Raw genomic sequence first — 18,403 nt, forward strand, 5'->3', positions numbered from 1 at the left:
TTTCACGTATTAGATCAAAGTTTTACCTAAATTATAAAGGCAACAATTTTGTTATTTGAGCTTGATAAAATTTTTAATAAACAAGCATGAAGAAGCTTGATAAGAAAAATAAACAAGCTTGAGCACATTTAAGCTTGGCTTGGCTAGTTTACACCCCCAACAGCTAACCCAACTCAGTATTGATAGATGTTGATGAGAAATTTGTGAAGCAATCAGACATCTCATAGCACTGCCAGAATATCACTAAAAATTTGTGAGAAATCCCTCATATCCAATTCAATGAATCTCATTAATCAAGAAGATTAGTAACACAATCAACAAAAGAATTCTTCAGATGATAGAGCGTGTTAGAGGTAGAGGCAATAGTAAGAGGCTCGACCGCAGACCAACAAGAAGGCGAAATTTTGTTAAATTTGAGGCAAACTCATTTAGGAAGGTGGAGAAGAGGGATATTTTGAGTATAACTCAACTATCAAGTATTGGCATATAGTAGGTTAATAATGTATAAAGGTTTAAATAAAATTTAGGAGGTAATTTAGGCATTAAGTTTATGGAAATGAGATAGATATATATTAAAGAGGCATTAACAATTTTATAAATATAACTGCTTATTAATCATACTAAATTTTTATTTAATTTTAATGTATTGACATTATTATCATTTATTATATCTATTGAATGTCTGATATGTTATTTTATGATAAAATATATGTTAATAAATCATCATTAAGAATTTGGGATCGACAACAAAAAGATCTTATTTTCCTATAATAATGTATGAACATAATGAGATAATTGAGGTAAGTTAGATATTAAGTATAAATTAAGATGTATTAACAAAAAGTTTAGGTAATTATTGAAGATTTTTAAATATGAATTAATCATACTAAATTGTTATTTAATTATAATGTATTAATAGTATTATGATTTATTATTTCCTATCAATAACCTAATATGTTATTAAATGGAAAAATATAATATAATAATTTGCATCATGAGTGTTTGATGTTGACAAAAAAGACTTATCTTTCCATAGAACTCTATGGAAGTCAATTCCAAAGCTTGTAAAGCCCTAACACAATTCTTAATATTTTTTCTCTGAAGCTCCAGATTCACATGGACAGTTTATTAATAATTATAACCAAATCATCAAATATTATTTATTGATTATATTAATCTCTCATATTAGCAATAGGATATTATTTAATAGTTATTAGTAGTATTAAGTACAAGAACAAAAGAAAATAAACGATGGGGTGAAAAATTATGTGCAGAGAATAAGAACAAATGAAGTATTAGCGTAACTGATGAGTTAAAATTATGGCGGAAACCATATTAAATTTAGGCTAATCACTAATCATACTAACAAATGTTCAATTAACTAAGATAATATCCTCTGAGATGCTATGATATGAGAGTCATTAAGTACATTCAGAAGTTCTTGTTGTAAAAAATAAAGATAATTGCTTGTTTAATCCATTTCTTTTTTATACTGAATTAGATTCATATTGACATTTTAAGACTGATACTAGTAAATTAACATTAAGGGGAGACAAATGAAACATGAGTCAACTAACCATCTCAACAGGAAGGTTCAGATCAAATGATTTGTAACTTGGCCAGAATCCAGTCGTTAGAACAGTAACAGTAAGATCTATCCCTGGATTAGCATGAAGATTACTGTTGAGATAGTCCTCAAAGCTAGACTGGTTTTCCCTTGCAAGGGTAAGATCAGTGACCTGAAACCAAACCCACAAAATCAGGCCACCATTGTATATCTAACCAAGCAAATCAACATGCTGATACAGACCATGCCCTCCATCTTTGAAGTAAACTGCCCTCCACATTGCTGCTTTAGCTTTGTCAAAATGCTCCTCTCATGGTCATCATTAGCACTTTTATCAAAGAGCAACCTCCTAGCAAGCTTCTTCCTATGAATTTACAACTTTTGACTTCAGCCAAGGTTGAAAATAACAGAAAGAAAACAAAGGTAATATCATAATTGATATAAGTCACCAAATAGCCCACAAATAGAAGGCTATATACCTATAGAACTCAGCAAACAGATCTTTGTCGCTGATATAAGCAAGCAACTTTACAACCTGTAAAACATAGGAAAATTGTTGAATCCCACCCCTAGAGCCTAGGAAAGAGGAATACAAAATACATAGCCACGGTATTCACCTTCTCAAGAGTCTCTTCAATTGCTTCATCACTGAGTTTTTCACTTCCACCTTTCTTAAGGATATTGTCGCAAAAAGTAGCTAATAGCTCAGCACTTGAGCTGCCTGCAACACCCTTGTTGCAGAAAACCTCAAAAGCCTCTTTGAGTGCCTAATCCAAACAGGCAAACTTAGAGAAATCATAAGACATACATTGCAAATAGTTGTCCATAATAATAATTACCTTGTGAAAAAGGGAGTGATTCTGGAAGCAATCATTCACGTATGCCAAATATTTGTCATGTAGTTCAATAACTTTTCTAACAAAAACCTGCAAACCCCAGGGACGTTAGGAATATATTACTCAGATAATGACTAATCAATTAGCTCCCAAACAAGTAAAACAAGAAATGACCAATCTGTACCTGCTCTTGGAGGCCAACAACATCCCTTTTCTCAGCCTGAAAATTTACAGTGTAAGATTGTTACAGGTGCTGTTACTAACAAGTAAACAAGTTCAGAAAAGTTAATCAAATATGTTGTGCAGGGAGGGCAGACTTCACAAGATATAGCAAGCCAAAATCTAATGATTCTTAGTTCAATGGAATAAAGCCGAGCAATGTCGCACAGCATGGCCCAAAAGTTACGTTCCAACCTCACACTGGCACATGAGACTCATTGGCAATGGTAAATTACCTTATATTATCAATACCACGTGTGCCGACTGTGTTGTTGTAGTGCCATGCAGTATGGGTTATTCTCTCGATTAATCATATGTGCTCTTGATCAGCACATGTGCTCTCAGCCAACACGAGTTGCACACGTGTGCTCTCAATTTGATCTGAACTCAGACTGGCACATGAGACTCATCAGCACGAGATATATTACTCTTTGCCACCTAAGGACACATGCCGACTATGTCATTGCAAGGTATACTCTTGATCAGTCATGCATGCTCTTGGCCAGTACACATGTTCTCAGACAGCATGCATTGCAACAAAAGAAATTAGATTTGATTCCTAATGTGGATCCATCGAGAGAAGAATAGGAGCTATAAATCTATAAATCAGAGAAAGGGATGAAGAGATATTATATGTAAATCGACGCAGCGGCATGGAGGAATCGGATCATCAACTTGGATGTTTTCATACATCTCAATCCCAAACACAACAACAACAAAATATTGCAATCTCTAGTAAAGAAAAAGAGAAATATTCCAAATCTATTTAATAGAAACTAGCTACAAAGAAGAGGTCAATTGATAATGGGTCAAACTCAATTGATGTAATCAATGAGAAAGAGCATGCTGAGAATAATCAGATATTGATGCAATCAGATGAAAATTTTGAAATTATAATTTGCAATGTTGATAGCAATACAACTACTGATGGATGCAATGACAGTGCAGATGCATTAGGAATGAAACTTACGTTCCCTTGACTCCACCACCTGAGCCTTGGGCATATGAGCAAGGATATACCCATGCAACCTAGGATGATGATGGTTACAGTGCTATAGTTATGGAGAGTGACTACCAACATTGATATAGAGGTGGTCGGCAAAATGATTTAGCATTGAGTCTAATAATGGTTCTTCGTACTTTTAGCCTTTTATTATAGTTCTAATGCATCATACGATAATTCATCATATTAAAGCACAGAAAGATGTGTATCTTACCCTATGATCGTCAGACCTAATTGGATTGCAGTTGTGACCTAATTGCAATTGTGTCGGTTGAACTCCATTTCTCAATGGTGACTTGAGGCATGCTAATGGGCATATATAGAGTACCACATATCCAAGGATAATTACTTAATTTGGCCCTTGGAAATCCCTAATCTTGCAAGGATGTTAGAACAACAGATGTTCCATTGATTCACGACAAGGTGATTGAAATTCTTGTAATAGTTTATAACATAATGAAGTTTTTTAAATTATATACAAGTGAAAGTAAATGAGTACTAAAATTGAATCGGCATGGCACAATACTAAAACTCTATGGTTTCAATCAAAGGCCAAACCTCCGACAAAGCTATTTTAACCCTTGCCTAGTTCACTAAGTTGCTCTAATGCCACAAAAGGATTCATGTCTAAACCACACTTATGAGTAACCTAGTTCATTGCAGAATTACTCTTTAGTTTAGTCTAATGCATATATTATTACATCTTATAAGATTGCTGAAATGCAGACAAGTTGCAAAATGTTAAGAGCAAAATGTTTAGGCTAAGAATTATCTGATTTTGATTGAGATCACAGCATTGAAAAATATACAAGTCTGTCACACTTATAATTCTATATTGTCAATTTAGACACTTTGTAATCATTTTTTCAATTACTGGAATCTTAAACCTAGTAATTGATGGGATTTAAAACAATATGCTTCTACAAACAAAGTAACAAGTCTACCTTTTTGTTACTTGCAGCATCTTCTGCCTGTTTAACTAGAGCTGTGCCCTCAATGGTCACATGCTGAAAGAAAAAATTTAGAAACCAGAAAGTTAGGTTATTTTTAACTTGATGCTCGCAAAAGTGAAAAGTTAAAATATCAGAGATAAACCTGCTTAAATATTTGAGAAACAGGATCTAGGCCGCGCTGTATTCTACAGAAGAGCCTGTACATTCGCGAGAGATCATCCACCTATAAAGAATTTCAGATGATAGTTGTTAAATCCTAATAAATTTTACAAGGGAAACTCATTTAACAGGCATCGACTAGGATACTAGTACCTTATCATCTCGAAGTAATGCATGACATCCGGAATGTTCTTTTTCAAGAAGTTGGCTAGCATAGACAAATAATAGTTCGTGTTGCACTTTCTAGGAGACAAGAAAAAGAGTGATATCACTGGGGTAGTAAAAAATGAAGCAAGAGCTTAATTAGTATTAGTAGCATTGCAAGATTAATAAGGTAGGGATCCATGATCCCCAGGAGTGGTCCTAGACCATGTGTCATTCAGAATTGGTACTCGAAGCATCAAATAAAAGAAAAATATTCACAACCAATGAACCTGATTGGTATAATTCAACAAAGTTTAAGATTATGAACACAACCTTTAAGGGAAGCACATTTAAGGCACTAATAACTTCTGCTAAATATATAACTTATGAAAAGGCAAATCATACCTCTAGCAATTTCTGTTCACTGCTAGAGTGCAAGTAATGTGCAACCCTGTCCTTCTCACGCTTTAAGCATTCCTCTGCCTAGAAAAGCCGCATAGAACATTAAGCATTTTGACAGAAATCATATGTGAATATATTCATGGATATACAGTACCTTTAACATGTAATCAGGGCATGAATCTTCTAGAATCCAGTTTGAAGCTTTCCTAGAATAATAGGCGGCTGTGTCTTTAAGCAAATGTGCTTCAAAGTCATTTTCATAACACTCCATGTTACCCAATCCAATTTCAACAAAAATGTCCAAGACATTCTTCAATAAAGCCCTATCAATTTGCTCCCCTTCACGCTCTCGATCAATCTGATTATAAATGCATAATGATAGGGTGGATAGAAGCTGAATATTTGATGTTGAGACCCAATGTAAGACTTACCAAGGAGATGACAGCATCTTTGACTTTACCCTTGACTTCCTGATAGACCTATAAAAAATGATAATAGAAAGTAACAGCTTGGTCAGACTCATATTTATCCTACTGCAAAATTCTTGAAACATAGAGAATGACATTGAACGCTGCAGGAATGTACCAAAAGAAGGATGTCATTATACCAGGTCACGGAAGCATGTAAGCCCAACTTCATTTAGTGGAGGAAGTGACCTCCTTGTGATAAAGTAGCGGTCAAGGTAATGAAAGAAACGTGAAAGCCACCTGACCATTACTTTATGATTTAGCCATCTCTTAACTAGCTCCCTCAACATAAATTCGTCATGCTTCACTCTCAAAGAAGGCAATACCTGAAAGAAGTGAATTTGTTTAACAAATTTAAGACAAACCAACATTATGTGCAGGCAAGGAACAACAAAAAGAAGCCTTAAAGATTGAAGTTTCAAAATCTCAATGAAAGAACAGACAGATGATTGTGCATATTCAATTTGCAGACACTTGATCCCTCCTCATTAGTTATACTTTCCCCACCTTGTATATGTTTCAATTCACTGAAGAGTTGCGACCATTAGACATGCAAGGATGAGCAGAACTCTGAAGGACCAAAACTAACTTAAAAATAGGAATAACAGGGGGTGGGTGTTTCCAGATACCACTGTATGGGTATCTCTGTATACAGAAGGTGTATCATGTATGTTCTAAAAAGATTTAATCTGCTGGAGATGATGATTTAATTGGGTACATGGTTACCAGAGATATTTTGTTTATGAAAGATGGAATTAGTTATTTTTAGCAGTCCAATTAGTTATTATTTTGAATATTGGAGATATCATGACGTTTTAAGAGGGATCAGGTTCAGGTTTGCTGCTTGTAGAAAGTGGTAAGACAGCTATCGGCTTGGACGCATCAAGTAGGTAGAGTATAGATAATAAAAATATTGAGTACCTTACTTGTTGCCACCCCTACTTAACACAATAATTTACTGTATTTGGTAGTTAATAACTTGTAAGCCTCATTAATTCTTTTGCAAATATAAACACTTTAAATATTAATTATATGGATCTTAATTATGTATATGATCCATGCTGCATTGTTGAATAATATTAGCCGTTATATTTCATATATTTTGCAAGCCTTAATAATTTACAAATAACACGAGTTAAATATTAATTATGAATCTTATGTATATGATCCATGCTTCATTAATATTACATGTATTTTGCATTGTATGATTAGCATATACTTGTTATATATGAAGTATGAATTATATGAGTTGATTAATAGATTTTAATGAAAATATATTAGTCATTTTTATCAACATACCATATAGCATTTTTAAAACTAGTCGCATATGTCATCAAAATATTGCATGTGCAATAATTAGGGTATGGCAACAAATACCCAATATTTGCATGTCCACTAATTAGGGCATGCCAACAAGTACCCGGACAAGCAGGTATCCATGGGTACCAAACCAGGTTCGAGTTCTTGATTATACTTAACAATAGGGTCCAAGTTGTGTTCAAGTTTATTTAAAATATTATAATATCCAAGCTAAGTTCAAGTTTGCCTATATTCTAACCATCTAAATTAAGTACTCGCAGGTACAATGCGAGTTTGAGTATATGTTTATAATCCAAAGCATGGTGCATTATTATTTGTCTGGGTAATACCTAAAAATATAGGTACTCAACACATTGTCATCCCATATAGGCACTCAATAGTCAATGCACATGCAAAGAGATCCATACTCCTTTTGAAAGGAGACTAAAGCGCCAAAAAAGGAGCCTTAAAAAGGCAAATATAGCCTGAGACTAGCAAATCTTGGAGATATTTCCATAAATCAGCTAACTCAAGAGGTGTCATGTAATAGGGTGTCATAGACAATGACTTAGTACCTAGCTCCAACTCAATTTGGTAACCTACCTCATGCTTTGGTGGAAGCTTCTTTAACGCTCTGTTTGGATCGGGTGAGGGACGGTTCATTAATGGAAGGGGAAGGAAGGGAAAGGGAGGGGAAGGAAAGGGAAGGGAAGAGAAGAAAAGTAACCTTGTTTGGGAGGAAAGGAAGATTAAAAGGAAAGGATTTGAAAGTTAAAAATATAAAAGTCAAAAATATCCTTTCTCCTTGCTCTTCTTCTCCGACATCTCGGCGTCGCTCCCATCCCGAATTGTCAAAGCGAGAACCGATCTTACAGCGACGGTTTTGGCATTTGCTCCACGAGGCGACGATGGCGAATCCTCGTGTGTTCTTTGACATGTCCGTCGGCGAAGCTCCTGCAGGGCGGATCGTGATAGAGCTGTATGCGGACGTGGTGCCGAAGACGGTGGAGAACTTCCGTAAGCTGTGCACCGGCGAGAAAGGGGTGGGGCGGTCTGGGAAGCCGCTCCACTACAAGGGTTCGAAATTCCACCGCGTGATCCCCGGGTTCATGTGCCAAGGCGGCGACTTCACCGCCGGCAACGGCACCGGCGGCGAGTCCATCTACGGCGAGAAGTTCGCCGACGACCTTGATGGCGACGATGGCGCCGGTGACTTTAGGTTCCGCGTGGAACACCTTCGGTTTGGGTAAAATTGGAATAAACTTGCTTCCCCTTCCTTACACCCCGATTTGGGGTGTAAGAAATTATGGCTATTCATGGGCATGGAAGGGGGAACCCTTCCCCTTCTTTCCCCTTCCCCTCCTTACCTCACCCCATCCCAAACAGAAGTAAATTTTTTTTTTCCCTTCCTTACCTTTCCCTCCCTTTCCCTCACCTCCTCCCAAACAGAGCGTAAAAACTCTTGTGGCATGCTTTAACTCAAGAGGTGTCATGTGATGGGGTGTCATAGATAACGACTCAGTACCTAGCTCCAACTCAATTTGGTAACCTACCTCATGCTTTGGTGGAAGCTTCTTTAAAAGCTCTTGTGGCATTCTTAAAGCATCGATTGTATAATCTCCGATACTAGCTCTTTGGAGTTGACGAGAATTTCCCCTTCATTCAATTCTTGGATAGTGGGAAAGTAGTGTGGATTTAACTTTAACTCCCACTTGAATTGTAGAGTTGATAGCACCTTGGACTCAACCTTACCAACAAACTTTGTTGGAATGGCACATACCTTATTTCTTGCAAGTATGGCGAGAGGTTGTCGCTAATAGAGGAAATGTATACACTTGGTAGAAGAACTCCAACCGTAGAATCATTTGGAAGTCATCCATTAGTACAATAAAGAAGTTTAGGCTTCCGCTTCATTATACAAGTTGAACCAGAATCAACTTGGCAATGTCAATAATAGGTTTAGCTGGCGGGTTCACAGCTTCAAGGGAAGCTCCACTATTAGCAATATTAACGCCCAATTGCTTAACCTCACCTTCGGTAATGAAATTATGACTTGTTCTTATATCCAACATGACTTGAACTTCTTTTCCATTAACAGTTTCGTTTATGAACATAAGACCCTTCTTGGTTTACGAAAAATTTATGGCTTTGGCCTTTAGAACATTAAGTATTTAAAGCAATCTCATGCTAGTTTGAGACCTCTTGTCATAGATACTGCTTTTTTCATGTTAGTGTTGGGTGCATCAAAGTTACTTGTCTTTGGCATGTCCAACTTGTTACCATCATTAGCCTTACAGTCCTTATATCCACTCTTTTATCCCCACTTTGTTTATACCTGGTCTTCTTTTCGTCTGATTGGGAAGAGCAATCAATGAATGACTCAGCCTCGGTGATAGCAACTTCTATATCCAACACACCTTGTCTCTCCAACACTACACATGTCTAATCCGTTAACCCATCCATGAAGTAAAAAAGAGAATCTTTATCAATCATGCCATCAATCTCTAACACAAATAGAGAAATATCCTTGACATGGTCTCTAACGCTACCCATTTTTTTCATCCGATGTAAATGATCACATGCCTCCTCCTCAATGTCGATTGGATTGCATTGCTTCTTGAGTTTCTTCTTGAAGTACTCCCAAATACCTATTGAGTGAACACTTTTTAACCAAAGTAGCAACACAACACAACATCCTATGAGTAAATAAGTGCACCATTGATACTCAAAGCATCATCCTATACACCCTTGAAATCGAAAAATCTTTCAAGGTTATAGAAGAAAGTACTAACTTCCTTCACATCACAGGCACCCTGTTGACGGCTACTGTTGGCATTGGGATGGTATGGATATCGTTGGGATGTGAACACTCCAAGCTAATCCCACATGTGTGAATATGAACTTCCTCATGTGTACAAGGTTTAAAATCTCGACCCGTGCCGAGGTTTCGATCCCAAACCGGAACGATACTGTTTCGGTACCGTATCGTATCGTGTCAATACAATTTCTGTACTTTTTTATTTATATATATATAGTAATTATTAGATAACTATGTTTATTGTGTATAATTTAAAAATAAATTGTATATTGAATTTGATATAAGTTCTCAATTATTGACCATCTTAATATTGTTAAACAAAAATAAATAAATATATCTTTCTTGAAAGAAAATTGATCTATCAATAACTCGAATTAAAATTAATAATTGATACATCATAATAAGTTACATTACTAATACCAAAAGAAGTAACGTGAATCAGATGGAAGCATTGGTTCTTGCAACATTCTGCTTAAATCAACTCCATAGTTCTCCAACACCCAGATTAAATAATCATCCCATAACATGCAATATTGATATTGATTTCTCCACATGTCCATTAGCATGTCTCGATTCACCACTGGAAGTTGGACTTGAACTGGCACCACTGAAATTGGAACGGGTACAGGCACAGGATAAGGATAAACATACGTCCTTGAACTATGATATGATGGATCGCCATAAGATGCATCAGAACTATAATAAGAAGGCCGAGAGTACGATGAACTTCGATCAGAATCAATCTCAGCTAAACTCTCCCTCATATCTTGATAATTATGAGCTTCCTTTTGTTTGTCAACCTTAGATCGGCGTCAATACTGAGTCATAATAGTTCTAGCTCCGTGATCATCATCTTGAGTTGCATGTGCGTAATCTTGCTCACATGTCCAAGGCTCCGGTGCTGGAGTAGAGGGAACATAAGTTCCATGAATACTTGCACTGCTATCGACATCACTATCATCATTTCGAATTTCTTGTCGAACTACAATGTCAGAAGGTGATGATGTTTCATCACTGTCATCATGTTCTTGCTCGAGTGGATTTTCACTAATTCTCTATTGACCTCTTTGCTTAAAAGTAGGAGTTTTAACTTTTCTTTTCTCTTTAGTAAAAGTTGCAGGAGCTTTACCTTTGCCTTTATCTACGGACTTTAGTTGAGTCTGGCGTTGGGATGTTTGAGAACGTCTAGGTCAAGATCCAGAAAATCAAAAATCTTGATCAAAAGCTTCATTAACATCTTCTTCCTCATCAATATTTCCTCTAGTTTGCATATTTTCAATCTGTTGAGTAAGAAATTCAGATGGTCATGGTGGGTCTCCTGCTTCATCAAGTAATAGATTCCCAGCTTCAACAGCGCTCCACCAATCCATCATTGGATCATCCTCAGTTTGGACAAATTCAATATCAAATGGGTATACATCACTAAACTCTTGTTCTTCCTTCTCTTCTATTATTGCTCTTAGTTGAAGACGCATATTATAATGAACATAGACCATCATCTCCAAACGACAATAAGAAAGACGATTTCGAACTTTCGTATGAATGAGGGAGAAAGTTGTCCAATTTCTTTCACAACCACTTGAAAATGTTGTCTGTGAAAGAATTCGTACTGCAATCTTTTTCAAATTTGGAGTTGATCCTCCAAATTGTAACCACCACTCAGTTGTAAGATAAATAAGAACAAAATTAAAATAATATTATATTTGTTGACAATAATTACTAATGATTTTTACTATTTTATCTGCATCCATTTTATATCTGCATGACACTGCAAAATAATCACTAAAAGAACCATATGCCTCTCGAAATAATCAACTTTCATTAATAGCCTCAGTAGCTAATTGTCTATTTGTTTGTAGTCTTAATATTACATTTCTGAGGGCCGCTAACAGATCTTCATTTGTGCTAAAATTTTATCGGTATTGATATGCCGGATTGAGATAATAACCTAAAATAATTAAACATATATAACTATTAATAACAAATATTAAAAATTGTTTATTATTAAAAAATATGCATTTGCTAAATGAATATATTTTTTCATTTGATTGTCTCATCTTGCAGTGATTATATCAATATAAGGTTGATACTTGGTTGGTGATTGTAGGCGCCTCTTAATTTCCTCTTTTGCTTCATAAATTAGACGGTAAATATTGCCCATTTGTAGCTTCTTGTCCATATCAACTTTGCGCAAAACAACGTACAAGGGTTCTACTACTACAAGAATATCTACAATATAGTCCCAAAATCTAACCGATATAATAATTTTTTGCACTTCTTTACCTTCGGTCGTGTTAGAATATCGAGAGGCTTCCCAATCCTCAGAAATGAACATGGCTTTCAATCCATTTTTTTCTGAAACAATGATTTTAACAGGAGAAAGTGAGTGGCAAACCTAGTCGCTCCTGGTCGCAAAATCTCCCTATCAATAAATTTTCTCATTAATCCATGAAGTCAATGATGATTATAGAGGAATTTTATTAGCGATTGACCTTTTTTCACTATCTTCTTCACTATATCGAGTTTATTGATATTTGTCATCATCAAATCAATACAGTGTGTTGCACATAATGTCCAAAATAATATTTGATGCATTTGCTCCAACAACTCTCCAACCCTCTTAAAGTTGGCACCATTATCTGTAATCACTTGCACTATATGTTCTGCACCTATATCTTGAACCACATTATCGATCAAACGATATATGTAAGGTGCATCATGATAATCTGTAATTGCATCAATAGATTTATGAAATATGACCTTTCTATTGCAGTATATCAGAAAGTTGATAATGCTCATCCGTGTAGGTCCCTTCCAGCCATCGTACATCAACGTAATCTCATATAAACTTCATTGCTTCTTATATGATAGAATCTAAGTCTTAATCTCCTCCACTTGTTCATCTAAATACGGACTAGCAATTTCATATGTAGTCGGAGGTTAAATACTCAGACCGGATTTCTAGATGTTGGACACCATATTATGGTAGTATGTGTTGTTTACTGCATTAGGAGGAATTTGATTAAAATAAAAAAAGTTAGCAATACTTCTACCGATTGATTTCTTCTTCTCTTCCGTGTATGCATCATCAATCCGAGTTTGTTTGCTAACTTGGTCTGGGAATACTAGTGGATCAATATCAACAACAGTAACTACTCGTCTTCGTCCGATAGAAGTGAAAAAAACGACCAATACCACCTTGTGTTGAACTAATACGAACACTTGCACTTCTTCCCAATGTTGCTGCAGTAGTTGAGCCAGATCCATTAGCACCAACTGGGCCACTTCCACCAACGCCAACTATAGTACCACCATGTCTCATATGTTGTTCATATTCATATTGAGTTCGAGAGACATAGAGAGCTGCTAAAAATTCTTCGTCATTTGGAACTTCATCACAACTTTCAAAGTCATCATAGATTGGCTCTTTAGAACTTCGGCTATTAAAAGTTCACGTTGTTGTTGTTGTTTATACTTCATTTTTTTTCATCAAGTTCCTCTATCATTGCACGACGAACTTCTTAAGAAACTTTTGGACATTTAGAAACATCTGGATATCTACCAGCAAGATGTTGTTTTAGGCATGTGATCCCACCGTCGCGTCCAATCATATCACAATGCAAGCATTGTCAATGAAATCGATTCTCTAATCGATATGCATGTCACCAAGCTGGCTCATAAGATTGTTGTTCTGGTGTCATTACCCCTGCATTATAAAAAAATAAAAATAATAAAAAGATCAAATAATTCATAATAAATATTTATAATTATAGTATTAATAATATTCTTGTTTTGATGTCATCACATATGTAAAAAAATTAAGAATGACAAAAAAATTAAATAATTCATAATTACAGTATTAATAATATTAATATTAAAAAATGATATGATAAAAAAATATAAAAAATATTTTAAAAATAAAAAATAAATAATTAAAATATCTTCCTATATATTTAAGTTTTTAAAAATAATTATTAAATTATATAATAAAAATTTTATCTTAAGATAACAATTTAATTATATTAATAATTATCAGTTTAATTAATTATTTATTAATTTATATAATATATATCTACTATTTATAGATTTTATATAATATATATAATAAAAATTATTATTTATATATTTAAATATAATTTTAAAATTAAATTTATTCAAAACATATAAATTTATATATTTTTAAAAATAATTTAATAAATAAAAAAATTTAAATTATTTATTCAATTCACAATTCATCATTAAATAATTTTTACCATAAAATTTTTTAACATATCATTAATTAAATTATTTAAATAATAATATATAGTTAATTAAATTTTTTAAGGGATCAAATAATTCATTAAAATTTTTTAACATATGAATTTAAATTATTTTTTTAATATTTTTATTTTTTAATAAAAAATAAATTTATATATTATAAGTATATTAATTAATTAACAGTTTATTTAATTAATTATTAATCTATATAATATATATAGTTATCATTTATAATATAATTAATTATTAATTAAAAATTATATATATTAAATAATACTTTATATATTTATATATATTAAATAATATATTTTATAAGAATTTAATATAACACTTATATAATCAATATAGGCGTGAACACACGTGCTATGCCGGTCGAGTGTCGGTGCTGGTCCCAGCACGAAACGGTAAATTTCGAATCCTTGCATGTGTGTGTACTTCCACTTTTGCTCATAAGCCCCGCGGTTCGGCTTATGCACATGGTAAGTACTCTTGCAATCAAAGCAATCAAAGACGACCTTCTTGCTGGCAAGACTTAACTCACTGCACTCTATCTCTACACCATTTGGACACTTAATGAGATCCTCAATAATGGACTCCACTTTGAAGGTATCTTCCTCCATACTATCAAGACTAATCTCCCATATGGTGGACAACACCATGGAGATAACTTGCTTCAAGTTAGCAGCCCAAGCTTCAATAGCATCCACCTCCAAAGCCTTAGCCTTGTCGCATCTACCTTATGTGTACTGCCCCTCTAGTACATGAGATTGATTTCCCAAGGTGTCACTATCAAACATAATTACTCCTAAGCATAATATGGCTCTAATATCATCACTATCTTATTTTTAGCACCGCTAGCTCGTGTGGCACATCCCGACGCACGCAAGCGAAGGCGTGAACACACGTGCTATGCCGGTCGAGTGTCGGTGCTGGTCCCAGCATGAAACGGTAAATTTCGAACGTATCGGGCGGTTCGACTCAGTATTTTAATCCTTGCATGTGTGTGTACTTCCACTTTTGCTCATAAGCCCCGCAGCTCCTACTCCACAAACACTATAAGTCCAACAAGCTCGAGATGGCTTATGCACATGGTAAGTACTCTTGCAATCAAAGCAATCAAAGACGACCTTCTTGCTGGCAAGACTTAACTCACTGCACTCTATCTCTACACCATTTGGACACTTAATGAGATCCTCAATAATGGACTCCACTTTGAAGGTATCTTCCTCCATACTATCAAGACTAATCTCCCATATGGTGGACAACACCTTGGAGATAACTTGCTTCAAGTTAGCAGCCCAAGCTTCAATAGCATCCACCTCCAAAGCCTTAGCCTTGTCGCATCTACCTTATGTGTACTGCCCCTCTAGTACATGAGATTGATTTCCCAAGGTGTCACTATCAAACATAATTACTCCTAAGCATAATATGGCTCTAATATCATCACTATCTTATTTTTAGCACCGCTAGCTCGTGTGGCACTTTGGCAATTTACCTGCAAATTTGCTAAGCCTACTCACTAGAGAGAAATTAAGAGACATTGGAATTCGTTTAACTTTAAAACGAGGAGCCGTAAATCATTACGAGCCAAACGTTCATGAGCAAGCTTGTGTTCAGCAGGTAAGAGTTTGTTTATGTTTGTTCAATATACACAAGGGCCCTTAAAAAGGAACAAGTTTGAACAACTAATTGAACTAAATGAACAAGCTTGAAGACATATGTGTTTAGCTTGTTAATATTCATAAACAAAGATTATGAAATGTTCATGAACAATGTCTACGAATATAGTTTGTGAATCATATTCATCAACAAAGTTTTTATCAAACTTGTAAATGACAAAGAAATTCTCAAAATAAATAAACAAACATGTAATATCAAGTTTATTGACTAACCAAACAGACTTAAAAATGTAAAAATTTCAAACAGTCAAACAAGCTTGAATTGAGAGCTCAATAACATCTAAGTGAATTAAACTCAAGCTCATAAAAAAGGAACCAAGCCAAGATTAAACAATCATTTCAATGGCTTAGTTCATTTTAGGCTCAGCTTGGCTTGATTACCTTGTCAAATAAGCTTGAACAACACAAAGTTTAGCTTAGTTTGGTTCATTTACATTCCTACTTGGAAGATTAATAAATTTAAAAGGTTTTTATTTCTAAGGAAGATCACAAATGAAGAGAAGATAGGTATTTATAGATATCATCCTTCCAAATATACAATTATGATCAATTTCATCTAGTGATGTACATTATGTATCCAAAAAGTTGCTAAAAATATCTAGATATTTTCATGATGAGAAGATTCTAGAGAAATGTCTAGAATAATCATTTAAAAAACTAAAAGAAAGATCATGGGTCAAAACTATGGGCCGACAAGGTGGGCCAAAGAACATGTCAAAAACCTCTCTTGAACTTGAAAATTGATGAGTGGTAACAAGAAGCTCCCAGAGAAAGATTAAATCATGTAATTATATATCTTATTTCCAAGTCATGGTGAGGCTTCTTAGGTATTAGGCACCACCTGGATGTCTCTTTGTTTTGATGAAAAATAATAGAAAACAATAACTGGAATAAGAACTTTTAGAACCGATACACCATTAGGCATATCAGACGCGTGAAAACACACCCAAATAGTAATTCCATTGATGAGACTATTTGGAAAAAAAAACATCGATCAAGTTAATTAAACAGTACATAGAAGAATAAGAAAACTTTTATTCTAGGGTTGAATACCAACTAAAGTTATGGAAGAATGAAACCGGAAGTAAAATTAGCCACGCTCACCATCGACGTGATGTAATCCTCAAATGAATCACGGTACTTGTCATACAGCTGCTGCGAGTAATCATGAGGGGGTTTCTGGGTACACATGTTGTAGATAGTACTGCTCCAACGACGGAACCATCCAAACCAGAAAAAAAAATGAGAAGAATAACGAAAAAGGGTTCAAATTGAGTAGGAACCACCGGACGACATACGTGTAGAGCATCATGTAGTCCTCCGAGCTGAACTGCGACTCCGGGAGCCCCTCCAATATGTTCTTCAACTTGGTGATGCCCTTCTGCATGAACTCCCATCCCTGCTCCAGATCGATCGTTTTCCTCTCGTGCATAGACATGCTAAAGCGGGATCAATATCCCAGCCAAATCCAGCAGGAATCAGGATCGTCTCCTTCGCTGGTAACAGAGCGAGGCAACGAAAGGAACCCTAGCTAGCGAGATGGAGATCGAAGCCCCAAAACCGAGTGCGGAGATAATTGGGGCATCAGCGACGACTGCCAAAGGTTTGGGACGGCTATTTATTAACATATACCGTATATTTCTGGCTCTTGCAAAAATAATTCTTCTATTTATCTAAAAAAATGTTGGGAGATAATAATAAAAATCATTTTTTATCTTAAATAATTTTTCTTAAAACTTTGATTGGATAGAAATAAATAATGGATCCGACCAAACTAATTTAAATTTTTAATTCGATTTATTTAGAAATTTAGATTTTTTTTAAAATATATTAAATATTTTAAAAAATTAATTTTTTTAAATCGATTAAGATTTTATTAAACAAATATTTTAAAATTTATTTTTAAAAAAATAATTATTTTGATTACCAATTTTATTAATCGATTTTGAATCGGTTAGTTTGACAATTCTAATAATAAAATTTGATGGATTGGTCTAAAAAAAATTTAAAAATTTTAGTTTCGCGTAGTTTAGTTTGATTAGTTAGATTTTAATTAAATTCGAACTAAATGCTCATCCTACTTTTAAGGAAATTGTGGAATATTTAGGGGAAAATCCTATAATATTTAAACATGCCAAAGACGTGAAAGAGGATGCCACTTAAATTCCAATTAAAAAGATAAACGGTATAATAAAATTGAATCATTTAGCTTCCATATGAATTATATTTTTATTTTCTTAAATATTAATTAATTTTTTGTTTTACTATATCATGTTTGTGATAATAATAAATTTTAGCAAGAGTAAAATTATAAAAATAAATAAAATCTTGACTATTTATATTATGATTTGTTTTTGGAATAAACGAAACGATTAAGTAGTTGGAATGGAGAGGGGAAAGAATTTGTTCCTGATCTGCTTCTGATGCGCCAACTCTTCTCAACACCACGCTTGGATGAGGTTAGGCGGAGGAGATCGCGAAGCTGCTCAAACCTACGCTCATAATAATCGTGAGAAGGAAGGCCATAGGTTGCCCTAGCCCTAGCACGACCACTCCCGATGCTTAAGTCAGTTCGTGAGGGATAAAGAGGAAAACGAGAA

The 18,403-nt window shown here is 34.6% G+C and overlaps 2 protein-coding genes and 1 pseudogene across 2 annotated transcripts in view; 1 reads left to right on the forward strand and 2 right to left on the reverse strand.

The window, feature by feature from the left end:
• LOC141812104 (cullin-1-like) overlaps positions 1–17,394 on the reverse strand; it is a 29,732-nt gene extending 12,338 nt beyond the window's left edge. Inside the window, exons 1-15 of the mRNA XM_074700150.1 lie at positions 17,102–17,394; positions 16,908–17,007; positions 5,891–6,076; positions 5,715–5,762; positions 5,438–5,641; positions 5,287–5,364; positions 4,891–4,980; positions 4,721–4,801; positions 4,570–4,632; positions 2,588–2,623; positions 2,407–2,493; positions 2,185–2,334; positions 2,047–2,102; positions 1,811–1,931; positions 1,578–1,739 (exon numbers count right to left, since the gene is read on the reverse strand). Coding sequence (XP_074556251.1) covers positions 1,578–1,739; positions 1,811–1,931; positions 2,047–2,102; positions 2,185–2,334; positions 2,407–2,493; positions 2,588–2,623; positions 4,570–4,632; positions 4,721–4,801; positions 4,891–4,980; positions 5,287–5,364; positions 5,438–5,641; positions 5,715–5,762; positions 5,891–6,076; positions 16,908–17,007; positions 17,102–17,241 — 1,602 coding nt within the window. The 5' untranslated portion in view covers positions 17,242–17,394. The remainder of the gene's footprint in view (positions 1–1,577; positions 1,740–1,810; positions 1,932–2,046; positions 2,103–2,184; positions 2,335–2,406; positions 2,494–2,587; positions 2,624–4,569; positions 4,633–4,720; positions 4,802–4,890; positions 4,981–5,286; positions 5,365–5,437; positions 5,642–5,714; positions 5,763–5,890; positions 6,077–16,907; positions 17,008–17,101) is intronic.
• LOC141812285 (peptidyl-prolyl cis-trans isomerase-like) lies at positions 7,958–8,299 on the forward strand. Its single transcript, XM_074700332.1, has one exon. The coding sequence runs from the start codon at positions 7,958–7,960 to the stop codon at positions 8,297–8,299; it is 342 nt and encodes a 113-aa protein (XP_074556433.1).
• LOC141812058 (uncharacterized) lies at positions 10,281–13,478 on the reverse strand (annotated as a pseudogene).
• Positions 17,395–18,403: the final 1,009 nt, after the last annotated feature.

This window comes from Curcuma longa, chromosome 18 (assembly GCF_044706935.1).
Source record: "Curcuma longa cultivar G26 ecotype Majalengka, Jawa Barat chromosome 18, ITB_CL_G26_1.1, whole genome shotgun sequence".
In the NCBI taxonomy this organism is placed as follows: domain Eukaryota; kingdom Viridiplantae; phylum Streptophyta; class Magnoliopsida; order Zingiberales; family Zingiberaceae; genus Curcuma; species Curcuma longa.

What these genes read in the sequence shown, in the direction of transcription:
- LOC141812285 (XM_074700332.1), top strand. Translation starts at nt 7,958, where the DNA reads ATGGCGAATCCTCGTGTGTTCTTTGACATGTCCGTCGGCGAAGCTCCT.